Source organism: Bactrocera latifrons, unplaced genomic scaffold, assembly GCF_001853355.1.
Source record: "Bactrocera latifrons isolate USDA-ARS-PBARC rearing strain unplaced genomic scaffold, ASM185335v1 scaffold_128, whole genome shotgun sequence".
Taxonomy (NCBI): domain Eukaryota; kingdom Metazoa; phylum Arthropoda; class Insecta; order Diptera; family Tephritidae; genus Bactrocera; species Bactrocera latifrons.
The window spans coordinates 588554-607114 of NW_017534719.1; the positions used below are offsets into that span (position 1 = coordinate 588554).

Below are 18561 nucleotides of genomic sequence, written 5' to 3' on the forward strand. Positions count from 1 at the left end.
TATTTTGTCGCCTTAAAAGTAATCTCCATCAGATGTAATACACTTATGAAAATGATTTTTCCAGTGCTAAAATCACTTTTCATAAGCCATTTTTGGGATGACCTTCAGCTCCTTCAGCGAATTTTGTTTTAGCTCTGCGATGGATTGAAGACGGGTTCCACGGAGTGGAAACTTCAGTTAGGGGAGCAAGAAAATAACACATATAGCCAAATCTGGTGAATACAGTGGTTAATTGTGGTACCCATTGAGATTTTTGCTTTCATTTTAGTCACAATTGTACGGATGAGACAAATTCTTTTTTCGATATTTTTTTCCATTGTAAAAATCGCAACGCACTACTGAGGTCTTCCGACTTAAGCAGCTAAATCAAACTGGTTGACAGATCGCGCTCTTATTTGGCATAGTAAGGACAGTCCTACCAACTTAGCAAAATATATTTTTCCGAATACTGTTAACCCGGGGAAATTAATTACAATTTCCGGGTGCCTTTTTGTCCCAATTTAGATATGTGTTTATATATTGCAGAATTAATAATATATACATTATTTAAATATATGTTAAAGCTTTTCTTTAATTCATAAATTAGTACAAATTGACTTAATAATAAATACAACAAATATTCTTGAAAGTTCCATGTGAAAGCAAACATTTGTATTTCTCCTTGCAACCGCAATAATCTTGTTACACCAAAGCTTTTACTAATTTGCCTAATTATGCAGATTCGCATGTTCGCCACGCTGGCACCGCTAAATCAATACATTTGATATAAGCGAATTGCATATCCGCAGTAACGATTGTCCCTCCCGCCCCTTCCAACCGTTTTGTCTGGTGTCGGCCATCAATTACTGTAATTGACTGCGAATTCGGGTCACTTTCAGCCGCATTGCATCCAATGGCTTATTGGACACAGTCCGCCTTCACATTGCCAATCATCTCCGACACATATACCGATCCGCACCGTCTGGATGAGTACGTCGCGTGTTCGGAGTTATGAAACCGAGCGTGAAGTTCTGGCCGCCAAGCTGCACGGAATGGCCAATTTCCCATTGCTTTAAAGAGCTGAGAGCTGCGTTCGAAACAGCATGCTTAACTAGAAAACAGCGCTACACTAACATAACGGTCCGTTACACAATGTCGCAGCAACAAATAGTCAGTGGCTGCAACTGCTGTTGGAGAAGTCCGCATGCAAATGTGCCGCACTGACAGCAACAACGGCAGCAGCCATGATGTCGGCAGCTGTGAGCGACGCGACGGAAGGTTCTCTTAATAGACATAGCGCAGTTGGGCCGCACATAATCAGCCATTTGCATCCGCATTCGGGCATCATGTCAATAAAGTCCTGAGCAACCTCCCTTACCCCGCACATTCGCACTTCGGCTGACTCTTTGCAAACAGATTTTGCTATTGTTTCCGTTGCAGTTGCTATTGCGGCGACGGCGACGCAGCTGCCGGTCATTGGTTGGAGGGATGCGCCCCGCATTGCAGTGGCTATCGGAAATGGGTTAATCGATTTTTAAGAGGATCGCTACTTGCAATCTCATTCGAAATGCTGTGCTTCGCTTCGTAGTTTATTCGGTTTTTTGTTTTTTTGGTTCACAGATATAGATAAAGACGTTGTTGTTTTTTGTGGTGTTTCTGTTACTTGCTTCGTCATATAATTTGACTGCCATATAGCATTTCGTGCTTGAGGAGTGCGCAATTACGAGTCTTGCTGGTTGTTCGGTGCGGGTGAGAGGTGACATAAATAAAACAACAGATGTTCCACGGACCCTGTTGGTTGGCTGCGGCGGAAAGTGCAGAAATATGGGTTAACTACTGGCATTCTGGCTGGGTACAGAGTCTTTTTCTTCCTTGTTTTGGCTTCAATGTTATACACTGATTATAGGAAAGTTATGATGACCAGAACGGTTCCACATTAAGTGGCATTAAATTTATAAGAAAACGGCATAGCAAGCGAAAAATTCCACAAGTGGCTCAGTTTTCAAAGCCTTATTAGGAATAGAACCGGGCTCAAGCTAAATAATGATTACAAAGTGTAATATGGAAGGATTAATCACAGGAATAGAGCGGTTCACTATATAAAGAAAATCATGCGGATTTCTCTGGCTTCATTTAAATAGACTTCACATTGTTCCCATGCTGCATCCATTGCAACTGAAAAAGAATGGTTAATAGCCTATTATGCGGAGAGCATTCAACATTAGGGGTCAGTTTGGCACACTAGCGAAATTTCCGTGCCATTCCATATTATGCTTCAACTTTCACACCTGTCTTCCCCCAGGCGGTCAGCTCTTTTAATTGATTTGTAATTGCTTTGGCTGTGTGTGAAATCTTGCGGAGAAGCATTTAAATATTTGCGACAGATTTTGTGCGTGAGCACACTCTTTAACTATCTATATGAACGGTTTTCGGTCCACCCCCTTTTGGCACCTATAGTGGTTTTGACTTTTTCTTGTCAACGGCATTTCACCAGCCGAGTGCCTTGGGGTTGGGAGTAGGGCGGCGGGTATGCAAATTAAATTGTTCGCAGTCAGCCCGTTGCAACTTCCTTTGGCGCCTTGCAAATCTTCAGCCAGTGTCAGCAAAGCAAGATCCCACATCACTCCACGGGGCATTGTTATTACAGCCGCAGAGAGGGGCGGTGGCACGATGCGGTAACAGAGTGCAACGAAGCATGAACCGCGTTAATTCGTCTTTTGTTGCAAGTACCACATATTTCGCTTAATGCCCCCGCTCACACACGCTCGCTTTCTTTCAAAGACAGCAGACGTGTGACGCCGGCGGGGATAGCGATAACAACAGTGGCGGCGACAACAACAGCACCAACAATGGCAAGGCAAAGCAGAATGGCAACAGTGTCAAAGCGCGAAGCACGAGTGAAGTGGAGGACACTCGCCGAGGCGGACTGCGAGGAGGCACCAAGATAGAAGAGTGCATTTGAAATGTAAGCGAGGACAGACAGACATTGAAGCTACAATTTAAATCATCGAGCGGAAGCGGAGAAGCGCGGCAGAAGGGATGCAGTGCAGGAGCTTTGGACACTGAGGCAGCAGTGACGTTTTTATAAGAGAAGGATAAGCAGAAGAGTGTGTGTGTGTCTCCTGGCGATGGGCGGTGGGCCAGGAGCGAGCGGCCGGATGCTCGGGTATAATGGCTGAAGGTTACTTCTGAATTCATTTGCATGAGGTTGTTAACTCGTTGCGCTATTGTTGTTATATTTTGTAGCTGGTGCAAACGTTTCGCACCCTATGCATATTCTTTGAAGCTTGCGGTTGCCATTTTTCCAGTATTTTTGCAACCATTCCTCTTTCGATGCGCTTCGCTCCTGGCCAAAAGCCACATGGCATTTGTCTGCAACAGCAGTGGCTGCTCGGCAACAACCAGCCATCATTGAGTGTGCGGACGTGTGTCGTCTGGATCCACATAGATAATAGAAAAATGGTAAAATTTGAATGAGAAACATAGCAATGTTTTTGGCATTCCAATACAATGAAAGCGGCGTTGCGAGTGCTCTGCTTGCAAATGAAGTGACAGTAGGCAGTAGGCAGTAGGCAGCCATGACAGATGCACCTCCGCAAAAACCAGAAAGCAAAAGAAAAAACTGAAGCACATCCGCTTATAAGCATTTTTGGAGTGAGCTAGCGCCCGAAAGTAGGCAAAGTGTTATGCAAAATTCGTTTCATTTCATTTCATCTCGTTTCGTTTTAGTAGCCGCTTCCCGACGCTTGCTCTTGCATGCACTTACATGTTGCCATGTGGGGTTTGCTGCATGAAATAAGTGTTAAAATTGCATTGGGAATTAGAGTGGAAACGACATTACACAGTTGTCATGTTTGCACATAGTGTGCAGCACATTTAGGCTGACGGAATAATTTGGACATTTCCATTTATTTGGAAACTCTCAATGGCACCAAGGAACCACCAACACAAAAGCACATTAGCACATGCTTTTCATGTGGCGTACACGCACACTCATACATAGTTACTCGTATATAATATAAAAAAGCTATCAGCCGCCATTGGTCTGGTGGTTCAACACTGCTTGGGAGCATACATGCAGGGGCCGCACACACCCGCTGGATGCACATGCAGCACATCGAATTGCTGGATCGCATACGCCCACAAACGGAATTTCACACACACACTGACGCACACGTACAGCAGAAAACGGTCAAACACACACAGACGTTGGCCACAAGCAAAATTGTTAAAGAGTTCATTGAAAAGAAAGGAAATCCAATTTCAACTGCATTTCCATGATAGTTTTCTCGGTCCCAGTGGAAGTTGTTGTCTCACTGCTATTTGTCTCCGCTGTCTAACGGGTTGGGTGTGCATGGGTTGTATGCAATGCAGCAATGCATTCGGCATTGTTCGGGAGCGAGCTCATGTTGATTATTTCCTTGCGGTCCTTGGGAACTTTCCAGAGAAATACCGCAAAAGAATGCAATTTTAGCAACTTCCCCTTTCAATAGCTGAAACTGTTGAATTCCTTGTCGGCACCTCGGCACACTTCCCCGCTTCAGCGCCGTCTTTTATTAAGAGTCCCGCTCCGCAATCGCTTCGGTGGGCAGCAGGTGGCAAACAATCGCACGGCAATTGTGTGTGGCATGCCGCACAAAAGTCCGCACGGCCTAGAAGAATTCATGTACATGTGTGTAGGCGTTTGAGTATGGTTTGGAGTGAGTGATTGGGTATGTGCGTGGGTGAGTCAGTGCTATATCCGGTGTTTTATTCGATTTTGTGTTGCAAAATCTCGTTCGTGGCAGGATAGACTTAAAGAGACTCATATCCTTTAATCAATAAGTCGTTGTCAAGCCGGAGTTGCCACCGTCGCAGAGTAATTGCTTACTTGTGCATACATTAAGTGAGCAAATGGCCAACACTTCTGCCGCGCAATTACATACAACGGGTTCCAAGGTTGGCGCTGAAGTGTTTGCAAAAAATAGACGCAGGCGTTTGCCACTATTTCTGCATTGCAATTTATATTCAATTAAAACTTTGCCGTTTGTCGCAAACAACAATCGCGATGTGACGTGGTTGTTGCACAGGGTCTATCCGCGCCCTCAGGGAGAACAACGACAAAATTACAGTTGCTTAATTAGAAGTGAAGTGAAAGCAGCTCGAGCGGCTGCGGTGAAGGTTGCATCACGAAACTTAGGCAACGACAAATCGCACGCGGCATTTCGTGGCAAGAGTATTACAGCTTTCGTCGCGCTTATGCTGCTGGTCCACCGCGTCATGCAGGTGCTTGCGGGGTTGCTGCATTGGATCCTGTACTGTGTGGTAGTTGCTGACATCTGTCGTTCGACAAATGAATGCTAAGTGAAAATGTAATTGGAATTAGATTCTGAAATAAAAATAACTGAAATTAACATAACTGTTGAATGCAGCAACCAGTAGATATGAATGGGCGTCGCTGGTGGTTTCATTGGGGAATTCCTTTTTAGAATCGAATTCCTCACATTCTCCGCCATTGTTTAGAAGCGCAGTCGCTTAAAGAGCTCCTAGTGCTGCTCAGCTGCTCGAGTGGCATCCCACTCCTCAATACTTTACTTAAGCTCCTGCTCAAAATAAATGAGGAATTTAATTTAGCGGGATTTCTCTAGTGTGCGTTGCGAAATGATGCGGATGAAACTAATTTCTTCTGCTATTTGAACGGAGTGAAGCAGGGCGGGGCGGTTGTGACGGATGGTCCGCAATTTCTGTTTGCGCTGCAAATACTTCACTGGAGAAAGTTGTTTCCCTATTAAATTCCGAGCGGCAAAATGAATATTTTTATAGCTGACGCAGCGCCTTGAATTATCCTATAGATTTTTGTTCAATGCATTTGCATATGTTTGCCGCCACCCTGAGGCATTGGTGATAGCGTAAAAGGACGGAAGGAACTCTCTGTCAGGCATGACAGGGATAAATACCAAATTCAGCCAAGGTCCTGCTTCTCAAGGCAGCTTGCCTGTCGCTAGGGTGCACCAGCCTTCTATGCGTTGCTAGGCGCTTCTCAGAGATTTATGAGGCATCAACGGCTGCATTGGTGCTGCGAAAGTGTTTTCTCAGATTATTGCATTGAAATGTTGTTGCCGCGGGTCGATCGAAGTGCGGCTATTTGAATGTGCAAGAGCAAGTTTTAGCAACTACTTGGCGAGGTGAAGCAAAACCCACTACATCCATAGCAATTCGGCTGTTTTATTTCAGCAAGGGACGAGTGCAGCTAAAATACTCTCTGGACTATACGCCTCGAATTCCTTCCTCCTTGGTGTCCGCTGAGCATTTGTCTTTCATTGTTTCGTATCTTTCCATTTGAATTGCCTTCGTGTAGCCGAGTTTAAAGTGCGCCTGCACATATCCCGGAATTGTGGCCCGTGCTTGTGTGTGTGCCTCAATATATCGATTGCCACCAGCAACGATTGCCATTTCTTGTGGGCTCACCGAATGCAATTAATTGCGACGCATACAACATACCAAGCCACACCATTAAAACCGAGAATCAGCAGTTGGCCCCCAGTCGGGCGATCGTGGTGCGGTGTGGGCGCAGCAATTATTTAAAGTTTGCGTGAGCCAGAGCAAACCGCAATTACAACATTGCAACATGCGCATCCACGTCGACACTCCCACACCTACACGTAAGCAAGTAACATTGCCGCAAACGCAGGCGAGCGCTTGTGCAGAGCTCCCGAATGCCGGTCTGGCTGGGTGGCTGGCACGCGGACCAACTTTTGCAATTGCGAACTTCGCAAGACATTTTCCATTTTCCAATCATTTAAATTATGGCAAACATTAGTCGCCTATGTGTGTGTGTGTGTGTATGTGTTTGAGCAAATGACTTTGCCCGAAGGCAGCAAACATACAACCCAACTCTGTTGTATGGGAGCGTGGACCTAGCACGACACTCTAAAACTACCTCGGCTAATTGGGCGGAGTTGTTGTGACTGTAAATTGTCGGAGCATGTTCTTTCATTTCACATCAAACCAGTCGTAATATTAAATTATCCTAAAAGTCTTATATTGTGGACGCTCTGTTCTGTTTTCACGTGTATCTGTCGAGTTACACAGAGAAGTGCCAACGGTGGGCTTCGCTTGCTGGAAGGCACAATAACCAAGCTTTCACTCGCTGAGCATGCCATAAGGAAGTCTCGAGTCTACCACGGCCGAAGACGCGGGTGTATGTCTGCCGCCTTGTGTGTGTTTATGGGCACTTGCATTCTTAACGTGGTGACTTCGTGGCGAGAAACTCATGTCTCTTCGATAAATTATTCTCTCGGCTCTTAATTTAACTGGTGCTTTGTGGAGGGAGGCGACGTGCTTCGTGCTAGCGCTGTCTTTTGGGAGACTTATTTTGTGAAGAGCAATTAAGCAAATGATTCATAAATTTATTTAAACTTCGTCCTTGTGCAGCGGGACCTCACCTCTTTCGAAAGTGCTTACGTTGGAGACGCTCGTAGAGATACATGGGTGAACGTGTATGAACTTATATATGTATTACATTATGTAAATAGAAGTGACATGCTAGGCACGTGTGGCCCTTCAAAGTGTAGACGAGGTTTGATTGTCGATTATTGTCGGAGAAAGCTAGTTTCTGTTCACATATTAAGAAATATTTGGCCATATTAAACATGGTGACTCCAAACTAGAGATCTTTGCACTTGCAAATCGTATAAAAGGAGGAAAGCTCAAATCTTATCCTTCTTGTAAGTATGTTATTGTCACTTTCATTTTATAGCAAATCCACCTTTCTGCTAGTCAATTCCATTTGAACCATAATATGCTGCTCATTTGCTCGTTTGAACCCGATTTAACGACCGTTAAAGAATTGCCTCCAAGTGCTCACGCTTTTGCATTTTTTCGCCGCCAGAAGACTCGCTCTTTGCGAAGCGGTCATAAGAATGATTGCCGCTACTAGCAACTGAACTTCGTTCAACGAAGAGCGATTGAATTGCCGAATTAATTGTTAGACCCACAACGGGGTAGCTCTTATTTTACTTTGTCTATGGGCTTTGGCCGTGTTTGTCCTTAGGGCACGCATATCTTCTATTATTCGAAACCTAAACAAACTTTACTGCGCTGTTTAGTAGTTTTGAAGTAGTTTTCAATAAAAATGTCAGAGGAAACTGTGAAATATCCGCCTTGGGTTCGGAAGTGCATTTGCTGTGGGTGTTGTTGTGCACTCATTTTTCATATCCTGGTGAGGCAACGGGTCGTGTGCACAATTTATGAGCAAAATACGCGAAAGTTTGAACGAAAAGCGATAAAATACTTAAAAAACAAAACATTTTAAGGATACGAAAACAAAAAGCGAGAATGAAGCAACGTCAAACTCCAAAGTATTCGAAGCTGCAGTTGGCCGGATTAAAGTTTAAGTATTCGCAATCTAAAGTTGCATGGCGTTGTCAAGTTTGCAGGCGAATCCGGCAGCAGCCGGAAGCGATAAAACGCCCAGTAGCTCAGCCACCTTTTTTCCATCGCTGCGCTGAGATTCAGCTCCATTTCCACTTCGCCGCCGTGTGAGGTGTGAGCGTGCGGCAGGATTATTTGCCTTTGGAGGATTTGAATGCAAACTGTCTATTGCCACTTTCCATTTTCAGCGGGCCGTACGCCGGCGGCAACAAACAAATTATGCCTTTTTAAACTTTCTGACACTTAACTCCGACGGCGACCGCTCAAACGCACCGAGCTCACTTCTCTCTCGCGCATTTGCACATTTTTGCTTTACCTCATTCCTTTTTCACTCAAAATCAACAAACTTTAGTTGCGGCAGCAAAATGCAGCGCCAAAGACCGGCAGAGCTAATAAGTAGGATCATTTATTGTAATTATATTTCCACTTTGGCTGTAACTTCCACCACGTGCCGCTGAATACATGCGGACTTCGGCTTCACTGCGAAGCGCGTCGCAGAAGTTTCAGTCCGCACGTCTTTCTTCGCCAAACTAGCGGGACTTGCAAATAGTGGCTTTGCCGTACAGCCACAGTTCAAATTACATAATTTCTTTTTCGGGGATGGTCCAAAAGTGCACTGCAGTATGCCAATATTGCATTTCCTCGTAAGACTAGGCTTGAAGAGCAACAGCCAGTGAGCTGCGGAGCCTCAAAGCTTTGCATTTTCCGCATAGATTCACAGATATTATATAATATTATAGAGCCTCTGTACATCAAGGTCAATTTAAAACTTTCTGGAAGTTGCATAAAATATGTGTGCTTGTGTACAAACACATATGCAGTTGCCACACTTCAATGGAAGACTTGGCATTTTTTGTGGTTGCTTTGTAGCCGTCGTTGTTGTATTTGTTTTCGCACAATATTTGCTTTGTGTTGCCCGCCCGCCTGCGTCCGCCTGCATTTACCTTCGCACAGGCAAGCAAATAAGGGTACGAAAACGAAAACATGCAGCTGGAAGTTCTGTTATTAGTCGGTGTGGCAGTAAGCTTTTCCATTGCCTCACTCCTGCCATCGCCTCACTGTTTGTATTTGTGCGCGTTCGAGCGTTTTAGTTTATTTACCGCCTTTGAGCAACTTTTTCTGCTGTCGCTTCTAGATGCGGCCCAAAAAGGGCGCTGGAGTTTTTAGTTCCGAAGTGTTACAATAACACAAAAACTGCAGAAAATAATTATATGTGTGTGTGTGTGCACTTAAGTGCCAAGTCGACCCGCATTCCGTCCATGGGCACTCAAGCTGCCACGCACCGTTGTTTGTTTTTACTTTCGGCTCGCTGCTTCGATTCCGACTGGCGCGGTGACAGGAGTAAACAAGTAACCCTACCATCCGCTCTCCAGGTGTAGAAGAGGTAAGAGATGCCGAAGGTGATGCACATTAAACACCATCTCAATCGAGTGTGAATCTCTCCTATAACAATAATCATAAAACTGACAAGCAAAACATGAAATTTTATTTGGCTCCATTTCCGAACGCATTAATGTGTAAGCTAAGTGTTCGAAGCGTTCGTCCACATTAGCAGGGAGTGTTTGCGGAGGGTATGCCGCAGAAAGGGCCGCTGCTATCGCTGCTAGAATCGCCTAAATTGATTTTCGAAATGCAAAGCAGCATTAAAGGCAGATGAACGCCGAAGAAGGTTGACTGTTCACCGGCGGTTATAAAAACAAATGTTTTGAAAATGATTGCGCTCAGCAGAAACACACAAGCGTCTCCACGAAAGGTTATACCAAAGGTACAGCGATTCTGGAGCATTCGCTCCGCGATAAAAGGTAGAATCTGCCACAAATGCAGTGACAATGTTGCGATGGCAGAGTGAATGAATGGCAGTAGAAAAAGAAGGAAGAGAGCAGATCCATTTAGCCAAGGCAAATGGCAATTGATATTTTTATTAGTCTCAAGTATATTTGAGTAAACATACAATCATAGAGTAAAATGTCTGTAGTCTGGATGGCTTCTGGCACTATAGCTTCTTCATGGGGCTACGAGCCCCGATATTTCTGAATTACTCGGCAATATAAATTAATAAATTGAATAAAGAATATGCAAACATTGCAGACATGTCAAGTCATACATATAGATAACTACATATCACACTTGTTTATGAAATTGTGTGTTTGTTTGAAAAAGTGTATTGGATAATAACGGATTATGAGGTCATCCATCATTCACTTAAAATTTCAATTAATCACACGCCTACCTGCACATACATACAGACACGAGCGTGCGATGTGTTGGCAAAAAAGCTGTTAAGCTTCGCATCATGTTAAGCGTCAAAACACGAGGTACGCATGTCGGCAAATACCGCTATTGTTAATAAACTAATAAAAAGCTTTCTGGCCGCATTTGCAATATAATTAGCATAATTATTAAATTATTTGTTGTTAGTGCGTGCATGCCAGCGTGTGTGGCGTCCTGTTGCAACACCCAGCTGGAAATTGTCCGTTGGACCCCATGTGCCCCGGATCAACACAGATTACCGTTATGAGTCCGGCGCTCGCGCTGCCATCCGTCAAAGGTGACAGTGTCAAATTCTCATTACTCTCACATTTCTATTAGTAATGGCCGTTGCCCTTCATTCCCGCCCCTCGTGCAAATTCTATTTTTTTTGCATAGTTGTGTTGTTCGCTGTGTGTCTGTAAATGTGCATATCAACAATATCGGTGTGGGCATGTTTATAATGCCGTTATGTTGTTCGGTGTTTAAATTGCGACGTGGAGCCACTTTTGATGAATGTTAAATGCGATTTAGTTGGTCGCCGCCGTCCCATGGGTCAAAGCGCTGACATCGGCAAACACTTGACATTTCGGTTGAAGTGTCACTTCGCTTATGGGCGCATAATTTCATAATTTGCGCGTGTTTATGTAGAAGCTGCGATAAATATTGGAAATTGACATCGCTAAATTAATGAGGGGCTGTCATTAAATTGCGTTCCTAATGAGTTTGGCCAAACAGTATGTACCGAAAGTGCTGTGATGGCACACTCTGTGCTGGCGAAATGTAGAAGGCTCTGCAGTCAGTTCCATATTTAACCACAAACTCTTTTGACGTGCCCAAGAAAGTTTATCTTTTCACTTTTATCAACGCTCATGCCAGCTGCACTCAGAAAGGGGCAATGGTAGATATTTTTGGCCAATAACGATAATTTATCAACTACCGCTGCCTTTATGGTGGGTAATGGGAATGAGAAAAGCCATGTGTATAAAAATAGGTCAATAGACCAGCCCCAACTGCGCGCCTTGTAATTGAACACCCATCGCTAAGAAATTAAAAGCACTGAACCATTAAGCTAACAAGTTTCCAAGTAAAGTGGGGACTCTTTAACCCGAAACGACGCAGCAGTGGCGTCTGGAAATACCTTTGAAGAGGGATTCAGCAGTGCCTGCCTTCCAGGAATTCATGAAGTTCAGTTCGCTATAGAAGTACCGTTAACCCCTCGATATGTAACGACCATGATTTTATTGCGCCCCAAGGTATGCTACGTCAGTGTCGCCAGTAACGGCACAATTACCGCCAAAATGTCATCAAAGCCTAGCTGGCATGTAGCATAAAGGCTGCACGAGCTTGTTCTGCCCTGTAGACGATTGTGTTTGTGATAGGTTTTTCTGTCATGTGTGCAGACGCACGTATATGTGTGGTTTTGCCGATATTGTTGTCATTGTTTCTGTGCGCCATTGTAATGGTTTTATTGGTATTGCTATTGGGCTGTCAATTAAAATTGATTATATTTAGTGGTTTGCATTGGGTTTTGTTTACAGGCGTTGCCTATTTAATTTACCACACAATCAACAAAAACTACCCCACTGCGGAGCGGGGGCGAGTAAGCCTGCTCACGGCTGCTTAAGTGCGTAATGACACTCCTTCTGGTTGGCGTCATTACTTATTTATTTATTCGCTTTATTCTCCCTACTTTTGCTTGCCTTAAGAGACGGTTGTGCGGTCGCCTCATGAGCCAGAATAAATTGACTTTGCCGTTGGAATGGTTTCGCGTTGCCGGCGACAGATTGGACGGATGGTTCGGTTTCCCTCAACTTCATTGCGGCCGACCGAAGAATTTCACACAATCGCAGAAGTCAATGCAATTCCTTGAGAATTCACTAAAAGGTTACATCGATGGACATTAGTTCTGCATGTAAAAATGCATGTAGTGTTTTGTCTGTGTGTTTGAAACGCTTGTGCATTGCTACTCCGGGTGTTTGTTTGGCCCTGAGCCTTGCTTTGTTCCTGCAGAGCACAATTAATTAGTACTTAAAGCATTGAACGCCATTAAAGTTGCCTTCAAAAGTATTAGTGTAAGGCCTAACCAGGCTGCAAGGCTTGGGGTGGCAAGACTTGAAGAGGCCAACCACATTTAGCTAATGCACATCATAGTCGCTGTTTACTTGCCCCAAATAAGCGATGTCCACTGTCACAACTGGCTTTGATTAGTGAAAGTTAGGCTCACAATCATCGCCGATGGATTACCGAGAAGATGCTTCCGAGTATGAGATAAAAGAAATGTCAAATCGGTAAAAGGGATTCAGGCAGTGGGCGTATGGAAGCATGTGTCGGTTGTGGCAATTCGCATGTATTTCGTTGATCGCTCTTTGAAAGTGAAAACTGTGCTGCGCTTTTAAGCAGTTGAGTCGCCGGATGTCATTAAATATCCATTTTTCAATCAACGAGTCTTAGCGGCCGTCCAACAGCCTGTTCAGCGCGTCTGATAAGTCGAAATGCAAGCCAGTACGCCAGGGGAAAGGAGAAACGCGGAAATGAAATTCTAAAATAATGCGAAGACGACACAGGAATAATATTTGTGTTCACTTTCTTTCGCAAATAGACGGGCAAACACAGTTGTATGTTGTCGCTATTGTTGCACAATGTTCTCTCGAGCCCTCGAGCTGTCGAAATGAAATATTTATTTTTGCCAAACTAAAATAAACAGAGAAACTGTGGCAGTGGCACACTCACGCACACACCGCGCACAGTTGATATCTTATTTAAATTTGTCAGACAACCGAACACAAAGCGAAGAAACGGAGACAGAACAAACGCGGAACTCGCTGCTTTGGCAAAGCCAGTAGGGTAAGGATGGCGCAAAATGTGCGATTAGCTTGCTTCTCTGCAAATTTAAAGCCTTCAAAGAAGTATCTTTTGTACATAAATTACGAAATCACTTTCAATAAATCGTTTCATCGAAAAGTGAACAGAACAGAGAAGCCGGCACTTTCCAAGGTATGCAAAGCGAATTCGGATGAAGTAACAAACGTTCGAAAGTGGCCGAGGATGTAGTGGAAAATCGAAATCCCAAGATATTTGCTCAGCACATTTTTTGGGTGGGCCGGATAGAAGAAATAAAACAGCGTCTGCTAAACGACAGAAGCTGCCTCAGCACGAAATTTGTGATTTACGAGTGCGGTCCGCCAGCACGTGGTGGCAATAACATGCAAGTGCCCATATGTGCCAGCACAAATGCCGCTGATGGTGAGCATGTCCATTTCATAATAAATTTTGCACACAAATTTGTAGGCGCCTCTCATATTCTGCATGGTTGAAGTGGAAGACTGCAACTTTAGATCGGCCAAGCAATAATTTATGCTTAAGTAATCGATTTCCTTCAAAAGTCCGCCTAGCGTCGCACCCCACTGTCCTGTCTCTGGCAATGCTGCTGGAGTTTCGGCTTTTTCTACGTTCGGTCGAGCATTCTCATAAATTCGTTTGAAGGCGAAAGCATTTTAGCACTTTCTGACCATCTAACATGAATTGTGGCATAAAAGCCTGCTCTACGGCGATGCCGTTATTCGTGTCTATTTTATTAGCAAAAAATTTCACTGTGTCCTTATGACTGGAGGAAAGGCCTAAGCCCTGGCTATTTTATGAATTACTTCCTGCTATAGACACTTAAAGCCGGTATGTGTTGGTATTCGTTTGCATGTGAGGCAGGCTGGTGTGGCAAATTGTCCCTAGAACTTTGCCGTCGTTTGCGACTCGGCAGACAAATAAAATCTTCACAGAAGAGCTTAGTGTTCACTGATTGTCTGGTATAAAAAAATTTTACTTCTTGCCTTCCATCCTCTCTTCATGGAAACACCTAAAATTGAAAAAATAAAATTAATTAACATATTTTTGAACATTCTCATTGCAGCCGTGAGTTCGATGAAGCCCAACATGGACACTACCAATTGCATCCTAGTCCAAGATGTCAAGTCGCAACCACATGACCTACACGGTAACACGAAGGCGGGCGGAAACAACGTTAATGGTGGCCAGGTGCCGACGGCATTCCCAACAGAGGAATCGATACAAACGAGCACTTCGGACCACAGTGGTACCAGTACTGGCTACGGCGGCATGCAGAACTCCGCGCCGTCGCTACAGCTGCAACAGCAGCAACAATTGCTGCTGCAACAACCGAACGCTAACAATCATCAGCAGAGCCTAGCCGGCGTCCCACTAGATGCTACCTCTCATCTTCAGGACCAATCGTACACGGCGCAACAACAGCAATCGGCTCAGCATCAACAGCAACTGCTGAAGTGGCCGCAGGTTGTGGAGCTGAAAGATTTTAATGAATTCTACCACGCCAACATTCCGCCATACCAATTTTGGAACCTGGAGTTCCGCAACAAGCATCCAGCCTTCATTCGCTTCAATTTCACGCTACCGTGGGGCGCAAGCTTTGCGGTCTATTCGCGACGCAATGTGGCACCGTCTGTGACGCAACATGATTTTGTCGAGTTCATCAAGGGCGGACGCCTGGATAGTCATTTACGCCACAAGCGAGCTGTTCAGTGGCGTAATGAAAGCGGCCAGGGTTTCAAAGATATCAATACGAATATAGAATTGATGAGTAACGATGACGGTGACGGTGACGGTGACGGCGCTAAGGCGGCCGCTGAGGATGTTGATGAAAACCTTCAACACGCTTCACATGAATCCGGCAGAGCACACCGCTTGCCTGGATTCTATGCGGACGCAGACGATTCGTTGGATGAAATCGCTGAAAGTGACGATTATTATGAAGGTGAATACGATGTAGAAACGCCGCTGGACATCGCCAAGCACTATGCGCAGAGGCAAATGGCGCCGCAACACCAACTTTATAAGCGTTCGGCTATGGGCATGGGTGGAGCTAGCGGTGTGGCCGATGGCATGGGTGGACTACCGGCGCTCGACTTGGATACAATGATGGTCAATGTATCTCTGCTGCAGTACCTGGACACAGGCCTGTGGTTCATTTCCGTTTACAATGACGAGCTGGTTGCCCACTCAGTAACTCTGGTGGTCGAGGAGGCGGAGGGAGTGAGCACAACATGCCCAAACGATTGCTCGGGACGCGGCAGCTGCTATCTTGGCAAATGTGACTGCATCGATGGCTACCAGGGTACAGACTGTTCGAAAAGTAAGTACACTACATAAACCGACATTCGGGAAATAGTTACCTCCGGCTTCAAACCTTGGGCTCTATTCTGTATCTCGATTCATAAATGTATTCTATTCGAAATTCGGATCTTCTTTAAAAATATGCGAAAGTTGTACCACCCTGTGCCACAATAAATACGTACGATTTTCGGTTTTGCTTTCTAGAACTCAAAATCTAAAGAATATTTTATTCGAAAATTTGCTTTAAAATTCGAAAATCGAGTTACAGAATATAAAAAATCCGAATTTTTCGGATCGAATTACAGAATAGGCCCCGACACAGTTTTATCTGCTGCAGTTCACACAATGACAGCACTGGTCAGAACTTGATAAGTTATTGAGTTATTGAACCAAAACAATCAATTATGATATTCGGTTGCAAAGCAAACTTAAACGCCCATGATATATTAATAAAAAGTGGGCTGTTCCCTTTTTTTTTTTTTTTTTGATTTGTAAAAAAGGCTCAAAACAGTCAAAAGGTTTCTTTTTCGGAATAATACCTTTTTTACTGAAAAAATTGTTTAGGTTCAAAAGCAGAAGAATGTCGATTTTGACAAATATTCTTATAAAATCTGGAATTTTTACCTTAAAAGATTAGGAATGATTTAAAGAACACCAAGAGTGTGTTAGAGGAATATCGGTGCTTCAATAGAATAAAACAAACCAGAATGACATATTTTCTCATTTTTCTCTCCATTCAACCAGGTGTCTGCCCGGTGCTGTGCTCCGCTCACGGCCATTACGGTGGTGGCATATGCCACTGCGAGGAAGGATGGAAAGGCTCCGAGTGCGACATCCCCTTGGGCGAGTGTGAGGTGCCGAACTGCTCCAGCCATGGACGCTGCATAGAAGGCGAATGCCACTGTGAACGAGGATGGAAGGGACCATTTTGCGATCAACGTATGTTAACCCAATGGGGAGCTGTTCCCTACAGCTACCAACATACCACACATGCACACGCCCTTACCTCTGCTGCAGACTCACTGAGTTACCTGGCGAGCTCGGTCTGCATGAATGCATGTGCGTGTTTGTGCATGTGGGTGGATGTTCTGATAACCGGAGTTTACAAGTTCCTAAAAGCAAACAGACAGACGAGTAAACAAGCAATCAGCAAACAAACGGATAGGCGGACAGACTGACTGACGAACGAACCGAACCAGCCAGCCAGCCGGCTCGTACATATGGAGAGTTGCAACGGGCGACCAGCGCCTGACATGCCTGAGCGACCCCTCCCACCCCCAAACTAGTTCAACATGACGTGCGCTTAAAGTGAACACACTGTAGGTTTCTGTGGCAAAAACAGCAACAATATGCAAGGAAAAACTACATAGCAGAATGAAAGTTGGTGTTCACACTGACTTCGAAGAAAATTTAAGAGTTTTTATTATGGCCATTTTTAAGTGGCAGATCAACAAACTGACAGTTGCAAGTTTGCATAAACACATGGACTGGTGAACGTATACACCGCGATGCGAGCGCTAGGTAAAACATGGCACAGAAATTACAATTCCTTTCGATTGCATATGGCGTGCTGCAAGTCGGGATGGCTCGATAAACTTTCTTGTGAACTAGTTGTAAATAAATTTCTCAATAGTCTAGAACGTTTGACCACAGCATGGTTTTTGATTGCCGGTCTTCGAAATTTACACAACTTTCGGACACAAGAACGTCATATCTTCCTTCAGGCTTTCCAAGGCAATAAATAAATTTTAAAAGCAATTATTGCAGTGCCACACCTTTCACAAATTTATATGTGCCATCGAAAGGATAAATCTGCTGCATTTGCAAACGCATTTCCGACTCAAATAAACGGCTCCAATAAAGCGCAATACAAATTCTAAGCGGAACGGCAGCCAATGTGCAGCTGCCCACAGTGATTTTTCCAATAAATAATCGATAAAACAGATAAGCAACGCACATGCTTAGTCGAGGACACACATTCACGGAGCGAACGAGAGTAGAGCCCGCGGAATCTAGGTGGCCTGTGCAATGGCAATTACTGCAGCGCGAACAAACAAGTGAACGTCCGGATGTTAGAACACCACTGCATTCCCGTTTTAATAGCCACTTTTCTACGTGTCTAACATACTAATCGATTTTTCTTGTTTCTCCCACTTCTTTTACATGTTTACCACGTCTCCATGTTGCCCATTCAACGCTAACTCCTTTGCTTATTACCTGCTCCACGTGTGCTTTTGTTGGCGCCGCATTCGCGGTTTCTTTGGCGTCCAGATGACTGTCTTGATCCACTGTGCTCTGGCCACGGCACCTGTGTGGCCGGCCAATGCTACTGCAAGGCCGGCTGGCAGGGCGAAGACTGCGGCACCATCGATCAGCAGGTATACCAATGCCTGCCCGGCTGCTCTGAACACGGCACCTACGATCTGGAAACAGGCCAGTGTGTGTGCGAACGTCATTGGACCGGACCCGATTGCTCGCAAGGTAAGTGCGCGATTTATTAGTTTTAGTTAACCACAAGTGCGTATGTCGGCTGTCCTAAATTGACACCAATTCCTGAAAATGTAAGCTAATATCTGAGTATGTATATCGGTGGGAAATCAGTTGGAATATTTAATTCATTTCACTAGAACTATTTGCTGGAATTGCGGTTTTAGCTAGTCAAATCTTTTATTTATTTATTTCTTGCCTAGTTGGATTATTATTCAGAGAGACCATAATTCAAACATGAAATATGCATGTATTGATTAATAGCTACATATTGCTATGTGCCACGTGTGC

General features: G+C 44.5%; 1 protein-coding gene across 3 annotated transcripts in view; it reads left to right on the forward strand.

Annotated features, from left to right (window-relative positions):
- LOC108978828 (teneurin-a) overlaps positions 1-18561 on the forward strand; it is a 167491-nt gene that overhangs the window by 91032 nt on the left and 57898 nt on the right. For all 3 annotated transcript variants that reach the window (XM_018949293.1, XM_018949295.1, XM_018949296.1), the window contains 3 exons: positions 14546-15802; positions 16528-16722; positions 18055-18264. In XM_018949293.1, the coding sequence (XP_018804838.1) occupies positions 14546-15802; positions 16528-16722; positions 18055-18264 (1662 nt within the window). The remainder of the gene's footprint in view (positions 1-14545; positions 15803-16527; positions 16723-18054; positions 18265-18561) is intronic.